Source organism: Symphodus melops, assembly GCF_947650265.1.
Source record: "Symphodus melops genome assembly, chromosome: 9".
In the NCBI taxonomy this organism is placed as follows: Eukaryota; Metazoa; Chordata; class Actinopteri; order Labriformes; family Labridae; genus Symphodus; species Symphodus melops.
Window position 1 is genome coordinate 708,219 of NC_136699.1, and position 12,814 is coordinate 721,032.

The 12,814-nt window shown below is 43.9% G+C and overlaps 2 protein-coding genes across 4 annotated transcripts in view; one reads left to right on the forward strand and one right to left on the reverse strand.

Moving 5' to 3' along the window:
• ctbp1 (C-terminal binding protein 1) overlaps positions 1-2,028 on the reverse strand; it is a 22,537-nt gene extending 20,509 nt beyond the window's left edge. For both annotated transcript variants that reach the window (XM_079352045.1, XM_079352046.1), the window contains exons 1-2: positions 1,042-2,028; positions 477-512 (exon numbers count right to left, since the gene is read on the reverse strand). The gene's annotated coding sequence lies outside the window, so the exon portion shown is untranslated. The remainder of the gene's footprint in view (positions 1-476; positions 513-1,041) is intronic.
• maea (macrophage erythroblast attacher, E3 ubiquitin ligase) lies at positions 884-10,687 on the forward strand. Of its 2 annotated transcripts, none has more exons than XM_079352049.1 (9): positions 884-992; positions 4,640-4,822; positions 5,593-5,796; positions 5,929-6,051; positions 6,722-6,798; positions 7,597-7,705; positions 8,159-8,292; positions 8,921-9,116; positions 10,193-10,687. In XM_079352049.1, the coding sequence occupies exons 1-9, from the start codon at positions 924-926 to the stop codon at positions 10,286-10,288; spliced, it is 1,191 nt and encodes a 396-aa protein (XP_079208175.1). In that variant the 5' UTR covers positions 884-923; the 3' UTR covers positions 10,289-10,687. The 2 variants fall into 2 exon arrangements, with proteins under 2 accessions (XP_079208175.1, XP_079208176.1); XM_079352050.1 differs by lacking the exon at positions 884-992 and adding an exon at positions 2,096-2,131.
• The last annotated feature ends 2,127 nt before the right edge of the window (positions 10,688-12,814 follow it).

Genomic DNA, 12,814 nt, shown 5'->3' on the forward strand with positions numbered 1-12,814 from the left:
GTCATTCACACATGCAGAAATCACCTGAGAAACTCTTGATATTTCCAAGAGGAGCTGCATGTATTGCACATCGAGCCAGTTAAAGGGTGGTCCATAGACTGTATGCATGTGACTACAAGGATCTCTGTACACGTCATTAGAAAGCTCCATTATGTTTTCTGTTCTCTTCTTGTTTTCTAAGATTTGTTTTATTTTTTATTGGGGGCTTTTTGTGCCTCTATTTGAGAGACAGGACAGTGGATAGAGTCAGAAATTAGTGAGCAGGAAGAGAGTGGGTCTGATTCAAACCCGAGCCGCCCACTTCGAGGACCTCAGCCTCTGCACACGCAGAGCTAACTGGAACGAAGTCACCCCAGAGCTTATATTATTTCAAGGGCTGATCTAAGTATGTGCTACAGACTTGTCCCTGTACAAATAAACATATTAAATAAAGCTCTACATCAAGGTAAAGAGTGCTAAATAAAGGTCAAACTTACCTCTGCTAGAATCAGATGCTCACAGGTGCAGCAACCCTAAGAAATAAAAGACAGGACACATTTAAGGGCTTCAGCTTTTTTATGTTTATTTATTTATTTTTTTAATTAATAGGTCCTTTATTTTGAAATGATTGCCAACATACTCGGATTATTTTAATTTGGTGGTATGTGTAGCTTGGGCACTCTTAGAAATCTGATTCCAAATACACTATTTCAACTTCTTTTTTTTTTTTCTTCTTTCATTTAAATATTTTCTAACTATCTATTGTCACAGCTCTTTTCTGGAGTTTACTTGTGTGATTAATCGTCAACCGTGTCACCAGGTGGCGGTAGTGTTGACACCATGTCACCAGGTGGCGATAGTGAGTAACAAGGCAGCCTCGAGTTGAAAGAGAGAGAGAGAGAAAAAACACAAACAACCCCAAGAAGAAAACCCACAAAACCAAGATGGCGGTGCAAGAGACAGCATCTCAACTGTCCATGGCTCTCAAAGTCCAAGAATATCCCACCCTGAAGGTAAACAGAATCCAAAATGATCTGACGTGAACTCTCTGACGATACTCACCCGTCCACGAAACACGAAGAGTTCGGTGCTTTTCGGGAAACTGAGATTATTCAGATGAGTCTAAAGAGAGACCATCGAACCTGACAGGGAGGCTAACGTTAGCTTAGCCGACTAGCAGCGTCCACTTCTCTACCTGCTTCTGCTGCTGTGTGTTAAATAATGAAGAGACAGTAAATATCTTTATGTTGATCAATACATTTAACACACGTACAGGCTGCCAGTCAGCTGACTGTCTCCACGTCCATTAATTATTGTTATTATTAAGACGAAGTCTGTAAGCAGGCCTCGAGGATTTTTTAGCTTCGGTTTGAGCTTCTTTAGACAGATTTAACCGTTCACATGTTGATATATGTCTGTTATTAATCAGTTATTATAATGTAATATAAAGATAACGGTCGTCGGTAACCGGTTGAGGTGTTTTAACGGTCGCGAGCTGCGTAGCAACGGTTAGAAAAAACGGTTTAATCAGAGTCACATTTATAGTTATTTATCTTTATTTATTTGTCATTAATCAACTAAAAAAATATTAACAGTTAATTATAGATTAGAGTTAACTGTTTAAACTATTACGGTCGCGAGCTTCATTGCAACGGTTAAAACAAACGTTTAACGGCTATTTAACGGTTTGGTAACCATGGTGATTTAACCGTTTAAAATACGAAACCGTGAAACTACAACGTTAGATATTTTATTTATAAACCGGACACGGTGATTTAGTAAGTTCTGAGAGTGTTCTGGTTTTAAACTTAAGTGTTTAAGTAAAAAAAAAAAGAAAAAGAAAAGATGAGTAGTCGACCGTAAACGTGACGTAGGAACTGGCTGAAAATGTGGTTAATATGACATGGGGGGTCGGGGGGGTGGGTGTACGCTGTCAGACAGACAATCAGCTCTGTTATGTGAGTTAGCGCAGTGTCATCACATTGCTGCTTCCTCTCAGAGCTTCAAAATGGCCAGCCAGAGAAATCACACAGCCTGCTGGTGCACACACGCACTGATCCTCCATCGCACATAACGCTACTGCGACACCGCCACTGCCGTAAAGAAACACACGAAGAAGAAGAAAAAGAAGTGCGTCGTTAAAGGCACGTTTGTGAGTAGCAATGCACTTTGCGTTAACGAATGACAGGATGAACGTGTCTGCTTCAGTATTGTTGGCGATGACATGCTGTCTGCGGGCAGGAAGCATGGCTGTGGGGTTTTTTGGGAGGGGGGTATGTCTGCTTCTGCTTGGATGCTGCAGTGAGGATGGTGGGCTCCATTTTAAGACAGGACCGGTGATGGTTACAATCACAGGTGATTTTAAAGCCTCTTTAAGGGGTGCTGATGTACCCTAGAAATCCACCACAGCACCCCTGAACACTCAGGGCCAAGTATCCTGGCACACTTTTTAAAACCTGACATGTAATGTTAGAATATCACAATTTTATTTTCTATAAATCATTTGTTGTAATAATCCGAGGTGGGCACAGATAATTAGAAACTCGGTAACTTCAGCATCAGTGATTTGTATTTTTTAATGAACAGAATTTGAAATGAGTGATAACAGTACTATCAAAAAACCACACCGGCCCTTTGTGCCATGTTAGTCTGTAAGATGATGAATTACAAGCTTGTGTTCAAGAGCTTCAAATAACAGAACCTGATGTATCACGTCCTCTGTCTGTGTCATTTTATCAGCTTCATGTTCTGTGTACGTATCTCATGCTACCTAACTAGAAAGCCACCGTTCATGTTAATCTATCTATGTTAACCCTTTAAAGATGCAGCCACAATCTACGCATTTGTCAGACCATCCATTGATTGATTGATTGATTGATTGATTGATGTTTTTTCTTCCTACCTGAAGGTTGCCTTTTAACATAAAACAGTCCGGATCTGTCTGCGAGCTTTCTCATGGTCCACATCCAGTAAAAGATTAAATGCTATTATTTACAAATCTCCCCTGTTGTTGAACTTTGTTTACTCCAACGTCTGACCTTTTGAGTGTCACCTCATTTAACCAATCAGGACCTTCCATTCACAGCTCTATGCTACTTAAGCCAATGAGAGCCTGAGTAGAAATGTGACTTTCTCTCTCCAAATTTTAAAACACTTTTGTTGCTGTTCAGTAAAACAAGTGTTTTAGTGGCAGCATTCCCCCTATATATTATAAACCTGAATCACCCCCGGTTCTAATTGGAATCAAATGGGAGTGTTGATTACATCTGGAGCAGAGTTTGAACTTCACTAATGTTTCCTAACTCTGTATATCTGCCAGTGTAAGTAAGGCTGCAAGAATATATGTGAAAAGGAATAACACGGAAATACCTTTTCTAGTCCAGAAAGTCAAACCACATAAATGCAGACTGACTCGTATGTGCATAGAGGGCTTGCATGGTGTTGGAGAGTATTGCACCATGTGCTTCATTCATCTGAAGGTTGCTCAGTGTATTAACGTGTTGAAACATGGCTGTCACTTCTGGGCCTGCACTGACTGAGACATCATTTCTGCATTGAATATCATTCTTTAATTATTATGACAAAGTCAGATTTTGGTCATTTGTTTATTGAGAAAGCTCATACTACAATAACCATCATGATTTATTGTGCAGCACTACCAAATACAATGTGTTGATTATTATGTCTTAAGGCTTACGACAAACGTTCTTCAAGGAAGTTTAACCTTTAGTTTCACTTATTTATGGCTCGACTTTGTGATCACAAAACAAAACAAGGATGATCTGGCACCTGACTCTGTGCCTGTCCTGGAGGGACGTACCTGCAGACTCCTCCCTCCGTGTCTCTCTCTCTCTCTCTCTCTCTCTCTCTCTCTCTCTCTCTCTCTTCCTGTCTCTCTTTCCCCCTGTGTGTGTCCCTGTCTCTCTCTCTCTCCCTGTCTCTTTCCCTCTCCCCCCCTCCCTGTCTCTCTCTCTCTCTGTCTCTCTCCCTCTCTGTCTCTCTCCCGCTCCCTTCCTCCCTCCTTGTCTCTCTCTCCCTCTCTCTCTCTCCCCCTGTGTGTCTCTCTCTGTCTCTCTCCCTCCCTCCCTTTCTCTCATCTCTCTCTCTCTCTCTCTCTCTCCCTGTCTCTCTCTCTCTCTCCCTCTCTCTCTCTCTCTCTCCCCCCCCCCCCCTGTCTCTCTCTCTGGGTTCTGGATTAAAGAGAGGGTGGGAAGTATACCAGAGCAGGCTGTCCAGGTATTGTCTGTGTTTGGGAGGCACTGTGTCCTTAATTACTGTGTGGACCTGTTGCCACGTGTTTCACAACAAAACAAAGAGCGTTCACATTCCTGAGCAGAATGGGGCCCCTGTTACTGACAGCTGGACACTACAGGTGCATGCAAAACTGTCTTATAGTTCAGTTTGAATACCTGGATGCTCAGGTCTGAGCTTTACATTTGATAAGTGAGAGCTGGATACAATTCAATATTAAAAATAATTTTGTTCTCTTCTGTTTCTACGTTTGCATAATGTTCCTCTTAAACCTTCATGGTCTGTGAAATGAACTTGGCTAAAGGGAAATAATCTGAAGCTGTGAATAAGATTTATTGAGGATTTATGGGACACCATTGGTTCAGTTACTTTCCATTCAGAGATGTACATCCTGACTTTCTGATTGCAGGTCCCGTACGAGACTCTGAACAAGCGCTTCAGGGCGGCTCAGAAGAACATCGACAGAGAGACGAGTCACGTCACGATGGTCGTCGCAGAGTTGGAGAAAACGCTGAGCAGCTTTCCCGTGGTCGACTCGGTGGTGTCACTGCTGGATGGTGTGGTGGAGAAGCTCAGCGCCCTGAAGAGGAAGGTGAGGGAACCAGATGAAGATGACAAGATATTTTTGTTTCACAAAAAGAACATCGATAGAAAAGGTCTCATTTAGCATGAGTCAATGTACGACTCTCTCCCCCCTCCTTACTATCTCATTATGGGATGGCACACAGGGTGGCTTCTGAGCCCCATGTGTGGAGACTGAGGTCCTCCAAACACGAGGCCCGGGTTTGGGGTCCAACCTGTGGCCCCTGTCCCGCATGTTGTTACCCTCTCTCAGCCAAAAAATAAATGTTGAACAAGGAAGAAAATGTTTCATTATATTAAAGGAAACTGGATCAGTTTGTGTATGAAGATTACCTCGATGATGATGACCTCAAACATTCCTCCATCACATTAGGCTTTATTAATGGAGAAGACTGGCTCTCTTCATCTCTGGCTGGTGGTCTGGTTTCTGTATGAGAGCAGTTTGTGGTCATCACTTGTTTTATTAAAAAGAGATGGGTTTCTTCCAGGTCCAAAACAGGCTTTATTATTCAGTTCATTTTCAATGAGATCAGATTCTCTTATTACTTTTCTTGGTAAAAAGTCATCGAGAGCCTCTTCTTCGAGGAGATCTATTGACTCCCTGCACTTGAACCAATAGGACTACAAGTATGGATAATGAGGGACTTCTACGTCAAACCTTTGGCTCCTTTCTCACGTCATTCCCTGCTCTCTCCTGATCGTCCTACTCCACTTTCCTGTCCTGATAAAGACACAGCTTCTTGGTAACGATTTTATTACTCTCGTGTGTTTGACCTTCAGGCTGCCGAGTCCATACAGGCAGAAGACGAGAGCGCCAAGCTGTGTAAGCGTCGCATCGAGCACTTGAAGGAGCACAGCAGCGACCAGCTGGCCTCAGTCAACCTGTGGAAGAAGAAACGGATGGACCGCATGATGGTGGAGCACCTGCTGCGCTGCGGCTACTACAACACAGCTGTTAAACTGGCCAGACAGAGCGGCATAGAGGTAACGGTCCATTTCTTTAGGAAGTCAGAGCCAATCAGAAGGCTCGCTCGGGGACGAGACATGCATTGTTATTTTAGACGAGGTTCATTTATGTCCTTTGTTCTCTGAAGTGAAACTGTCCTGTGTTTTCAGGATCTGGTGAACATTGAGATGTTCCTCACAGCGAAGGAGGTCGAGGAGTCTCTGGAGAGGCAGGAGACGGCCACCTGCCTCGCCTGGTGTCATGACAATAAATCCCGTCTCCGCAAGATGAAGGTAATTGGTTTACAAGATAAAAACATAGGTGTGATGTTTATTGTTAGGATCCACATTCACCTTGGTACACGGGATCAGGTCTAGGGTCTGAGTCCACTTTCACAACCAATGCAGTCCAGTGTTTTCAGCGCTCGGCACACTGAGAGTGATAACCAAGTGTAACGCTTCATCACACATGAAGGTGAGCGCGTGAGAGTGGGCACGCATGTAAATCCTGATGTTCATGTTGGCACAGTTAAAGCAATACTTTGTGTCCCATGTTCAGCGTTACAACCGTTTAAACATCCTTCTTTGACTTGGCTCTAAATTATAAAGTCGACCTTTAACTGATCACTTGAAGTGGTCTGAAAAGCTGGTGATGAGATGGATATCTGAGTCTTGGTCTCTTGTGAGAGCATTAGTTAAATCAGCTGAAGCTCAGTGTGCAAACAGCGGAGTCTTATTTCAGACGGGCTTCTTTTAGCTGCAGTGTTCATGTGAATGTGTCTTTTTTTTTTTTTTTCTTCACTCAAAAATCCATTTGATGATAAAATATTTAACGCCAGCTTGAGAACCTGCCAGCACTGCAGGAGCTGTTTTGAAGGGATCAGTTCATTAATCGGGCGAGAAAGAAACTTTACAAACTGCAGAACTACAGTCACTTAATGCCTGCGTCCTTTTTCCTTTCCAGAGTTGCCTTGAGTTCAGTCTGAGAATCCAGGAGTTCATCGAGCTCATCAGACAGAACAAACGCATGGATGCAGTCAGGTACTGGACACTTGCCCGTTTATTAAGGGAGTCTACGTTAAGATGTGAACAGTTTAGAGATCACAGAGCTTTTTTTAATTTTAAACCAAATCAATCATTTGACTTTCCTGCTTCAGATTTACACAGCTTATCTTACCTGCTGAAAAGATGAAACCATGATAGACATTGACCCAGTGAGTCATCCTGACCTGAAGCATGTGCCCCCTCCCCACGCTGCATTTTCATAAACCTGCAGGTCACATCAGCAGCACGTGAAGACAGAGGTTAGAAGATAGTGGACATCTGTGCCAGTCAGAAGATGTCTCCTTGTTATTAAGAGGCATTTTAACATCTGAACATTTCTAGAGAATTTCAGGAGGACTGCACCTGAAATCCTCCTGACCTGGTTGTGCAGAGTTCATGCAGCTCACACAAACTGATCCAGGAGTTTTGTGTCAAAGCACCTTTATGAACATGTTTAGTATCTTTAATTCTCAGGCATTAGTCGAATGTGTCGGGGTCATAGACTGTAATGAATGGATGAAGTGAGTGACATCATTTCTGGCGCCTGCGTAAGTGCAGTGTTCTGTGCACTGAGCTGGAAGTGCTCCAGTTGTTTTTGTGTGGTGGCGAGGGCTGATCCACAGGATGGCGTGGGCAGCCCGGGTCACTATTGAAACTGGACTAGGTGTAGCAACAGGCTGCTCGTTAACCCCGAATACAATTAACCAAAATGAAATGTTTGAATGGAGGGACAGGACTTCTGTTTAAGATGTGAGGTGTGTTACGTGTTTCACTTCATATCTTTGTGTCTGTCAGACACGCGAGGAAACACTTCAGCCAAGCAGAGGGCGGGCAGCTGGATGAGGTTCGGCAGGTGATGGGCATGCTGGCCTTCCCATCAGACACACACATCTCCCCGTACAAGGTAACGTCACATGTGCTCTCAAGCCTTAATACATAATAATATGAAGTCATATTTGGTCAGAGCCATTTGAGACAGACATGTGATGTTATATTAGCTCAAACTCAAATGTAATACTAAAACAGAAAGAAAACAGCCTTTATGACAAAGCTGACTGGTCACCCAACATGCCTCACAGCAGGATGATGTGACCTCAGAACGATGTTTTACTATAAAGGCTGCACAACATTTAGAATCTGTATCTTTATTTCTTCAAGCAGAGGGAGTGATAGAGACTGTCCACTAGAGGGCTCCTGTTGTCAGTAAGCTGCAGCGTGGAGACTACAGGGACTCAGCCAGAAACACTTTGCTATATTAACCTGATCACATTTTAAAGTGACCGGGTGTGTTATTGTTTGTCTATAATTGTGTGTTGTGTAACTCTCTCTTCTGTGTCTTGGTCTTCTTTTCCATCAGGATCTTTTGGATCCGGCTCGCTGGAAGATGCTGATCCAGCAGTTTCGATATGACAACTACAGACTGCACCAGCTGGGAAACAACTCAGTGTTCACCATCACTCTGCAGGCCGGACTGTCTGCCATAAAGACACCGTATCCTTCCATACTTACTGCACACTAACTACACTAGACTTATTGTATTGTTCCTGAATCTCAGTGTGGGAGGGGCCTCAGCTCAACTTGTTTCAGGTGTCGGCTTCTCAGATTGAACCCCCAGATGTAAATGGGATTCAACTGCTGCAACATGACCTTCAGTGAGAGCAGGATGCACTTTCTTAAAAAGTGATTTAAAAAGAATAGTTAGACGTGATTGACGGGGATAATCCCCTGCTGTGAGGTGCACGTGTAAACAACCAGGTCAGGAGGGTTTCAGGGGGAATCCTCTGTAAATGATCTAGATATTTTCAGGAGTGCATGTCTGAACGACCACTTTCACCTCAGGGATTATCTCCTCTCAACAACCGGCAGTAGGATGACTCTTCATTTGACGTTTTAGTATCAGCTCTGCTCGTATGCAACGCTGGCAGATGAATCCAACAAAGTAGCATAAAGACATTGTGCAGCTTGAAAAGGATGTAGAAAAGTTCCATGACAGATACGTTTTAGGATCCAGTTGAAATGAGGCATCACAACATTCACAACCTTTTCCTTCCTTCACTCATACAGTGAATTCTTGCTGATATGGATATGTCTTGTTCCTTAACTTCTTGGTCCTTTCCAGTCAGTGTTACAAGGAGGACGGTACCTCCAAGAACCCAGACTGCCCCGTCTGCAGTAAATCCCTCAACAAGCTGGCCCAGCCTCTCCCTATGGCCCACTGTGCTAACTCCAGACTAGTGTGTAAGATCTCTGGGGAGGTCATGAATGAAAACAACCCTCCCATGATGCTTCCTAATGGATATGTCTACGGATACAATGTAAGTACATAACAGGAACAAAACGCATCCTGTGTTGAAAGTCATCCTGCCGTTCTCTGCTCGTACACTTTTCCACTCTCACCTCTGACGCTCGCCATGATGGTGACTGATCGTCCTGCTTGACTAACGCTGTCAGCACTCAGGAGCCTTCTCCTTCTACCAAAGTGAAATAGAGCATCATGTGCAGTCAGCTTTTTGAGTTATGAGCAGGCTGAGCTCTGGTATCATCACAGTGACGTGTGATGTGAGACTGCCTGTTTGTGTCTGCTGGTTTCTACGCATGCTTTGAGCTTCCATTTCTGTCAAACACAAATAAAATGCTACGTTTATTTATTTGTATTTATCCAAAGTCCCTGCAGACCTTATTATTCCTGCTCGGCTGACGTGGTTGCTCTTTGCACCATGAGCTCTTTGGAACTAAGTTTTGAGTTTTGTAGTCAAGACCACGCTAACCGGGACGAGACCAGAACCATAAATCTCACCAAAAAAATCCTCGTGTGGAGGAGGCGTGTCTCCCTTTGACCGTAACACTGGGAAAGTCTGGGCCGTAACCGGGGCTTAAAAATAAAACCACACGGGGTCGCCGGTGGCGCAGCGGCAGTGCGCGCGACCCCACGTATTGAGGCTCAGTCCTCGCGCGCGGGCGGCCCGGGTTCGCGTCCGGCCTGTGGCCCATTTCCCGCATGTCTCGCCCCACTCTCTCTCCCCCTTTCCGACTCTATCCACTGTCCTCCCTCTACAATAAAGGCAAAAAGGCCAAAAACAAATCTTTAAAAAAAAAAAATAATAAAACCACACAATAATCAGTGGTGGTCTTAACCAGTGTTGATTTAAGATCCAAAGTCGGCCCAGTTTGAGACCCAGTAAAAATGTTTTAGATTCTGAGACCTTGAGACCAAGACTGATTTAGAGGTCTACGACACCAGGTGCTTTTTAAAAACAAGGCTTTGTTGTTATGTAATGGTAGCTGGGTTGGACTGTCGTAGCCTGAAACAACTCGTGCTCGGGTCTGTGGGGACTGACACTCGACTCAAACATGTTTGTCTTTAAATAATGTTCCTCTCCGTCTCTTTCAGTCCCTTCTGTCCATCCGCCAAGACGACAAAGTGGTTTGTCCCAGAACCAAAGAAGTGTTCAGCTTCTCTCAGGCTGAGAAGGTCTACATCATGTGATCGCTCAGATCAGCCGTCTGACCATTAACATGATTGAGTACGGCCGCCATTCATCATCTGTGACCCGGCAGACTCAAGAGAGCCACCTGTGGAGCTGTGATCCAGTGCCCCCACACAGACACCCCCAACGTTCTGCACCACCCCCTCCTCTCAGCTCCTGATGGACGACAGCTCGTCTCTTCTTGTCCCTCCCATGTGATCACACAGAAACTGGACGACGCTCCTTGTAGACTGTTTTAGATGTGGCTAGATAACCATGAGTCGTTCCTTTCAAGCACACGGACGATCCACGTGATTATCTTTCTCTCTCGCTCCACAAGCGGGCCGAGTGAGCCACAAATGATAGGTAGAGATTTGATTTTACTACAAAACACGACAAATAAAAACTTGTTGAGGTTACGTCGAGCTTTTCCTTCTACTAGTGGTATTTCTTTTATAACATGTGGCAGGATGTCGCTTCACGAACCGGATCAACGTGAGATTTGACCCTTTTCCAAACAAACATGGCTGACCTCCCGCTCTTTAAGTAGCATCTCATTCTGTGATGCATGCGGTTCACATCTTTTGTTTTGCAGCCATGTTCTTCATGTGATAAAAGCGACTTTTTAACTGCCTCCCTCTTTGGCTGTGAAACTGGAGCCTGGTTTGGACCGCAGTGGGCTCCGTCTCGTGTAAATATTAGTTAGGACTGAGGACGCCGTTTCAAGTTTCAAACATGGTGTCAAAGCGATCGTGATGACACGTAGGGCAATACTCACAACACGACCATATTTGATGTTTTTTATGATTAAACCAACTGTCTTCCTTTCCTGTGTGAGGTTTACCAACATGTTCCTCCTTCATTCTTCAGCGTGACTGGAACATGTCAGTGAACATGTTCTGTTTGTAGGATGATGCACCGGGTCATTTCTGCTCATTCAGCTGAAGCTCCCCGTGGCACTGACACTCCAAGGGGTTTGCACTGCATTAAAACACTGAGACGGCTTTAACACAGAACACAACATGCATTCAGAGGCAGGAGCGACACATTGATGAGTCGGGTCTTTTCATGCAGACTTTTATAGAAAACTTTGGTCATGCAAAAAAAACCAACCCATCTTACCCTCTTCAACTGAGAGCCTGCAGTCGACAGCGAACAGAGTGGGAATGTGGGGAGAAAACGGCGAGCACACAAATGTCCAAGGTTGACTTTAGTGAAAGCTAACGCACAATAACTGCCTAATTGTAAAACAAGATAACCCCGACACCCACCGGTCAACATCTTCTTCTTTCTCTGTTCATTGACAAACCAAAAGTTGCCTCATTTGTGTCCATCAGTGAGTTGGAAGTGTAACTGTAACGACACAGACTGTCCCGTGTGTTCTTGTTGGTAGACTAGATAAAGGGAATGTTTCATGAGAGAACAGAAAAATGTGTCATAAAGATTTCGTTGAACTTTGCTCTCAGCGTTTCTTTGCTTTCAGCTTCTGCAGCCTATACGACCATGATGAGCTGTGTGTGTGTGGGGGGGGGTGGAGGGGGCGTTAACGATGCACAGCAGCGTCTGTTCACATGGAAATACAGCCGAGTGTTCAGGCTTTCACCTGAAACTACACCTCTGACGAGGTCACCTTTTGTCTTTGGAGCCCCCCTACCTGTATCTAAGAAATCTCCCCAAGGACAATACAGATACATGACTAAAAAATTAACATCTTAAAGTGTTCACACACAAAAGGAAAAGCTTGGTATAAACTCAAGTGTTTCACCGTGCTTTAAATTCAACAGTAGATATTTAACCCCCCCCCCCCACACACACACACACACACACACACCCCCACCCAGGGTCTTTACATGACTGGTTTTACACATGGGGATAAAAGTGGATTAAATTTAAATGCATTGGGGAGATGTGACAATTCCGAAGAGTAAGGTCAAAGAAAAAGAAAGCTGACGGACTCTTAAATTTAAAATCTGTCATGAAAACAAAAACCCTGATCGATGTTGAGGATGTGCAAACAGACTGACCTCAAAGTGTTCTGCTTTTTCAAACTTTGTCCTCTGAAACATCAAAACATCCTAGTGTCCTGAGGCCCAGTGGTGTTACTTCATAAAATGCCCCCCCACACACACATGAAAGTCTGAAAGTCAAAGTTATGTAATATATAAATATATAGATATATAAACGAAAAGGCATTATTTTCTATTTATCTCTTGAATCACTGAATGAAGTATATGTGGTGATATATCAAATATGTTTGTATTTGTTGTCTTTTGACCCAAAGCTACTCAGTTTTAGTAAATTCAAACATTTTACAGTCCACTATAGTAGCATTGTTCTCTACCTCTTCCACAATATAACACCACCTCATATGACCTGGGGATCTTGTAAGACCTTCAGGTAACCACATCAATCCGCATTACTGATACTGATGGTGCTTTTGTCTGTTTTCATGTCCCCAAACTGACCCACATCCTCGACCTCTTTAGAGCCTTTAATCAATCCACTTCTGAGCTTTCAATCAGCACAAATACTGAAGGAAGGTCAAT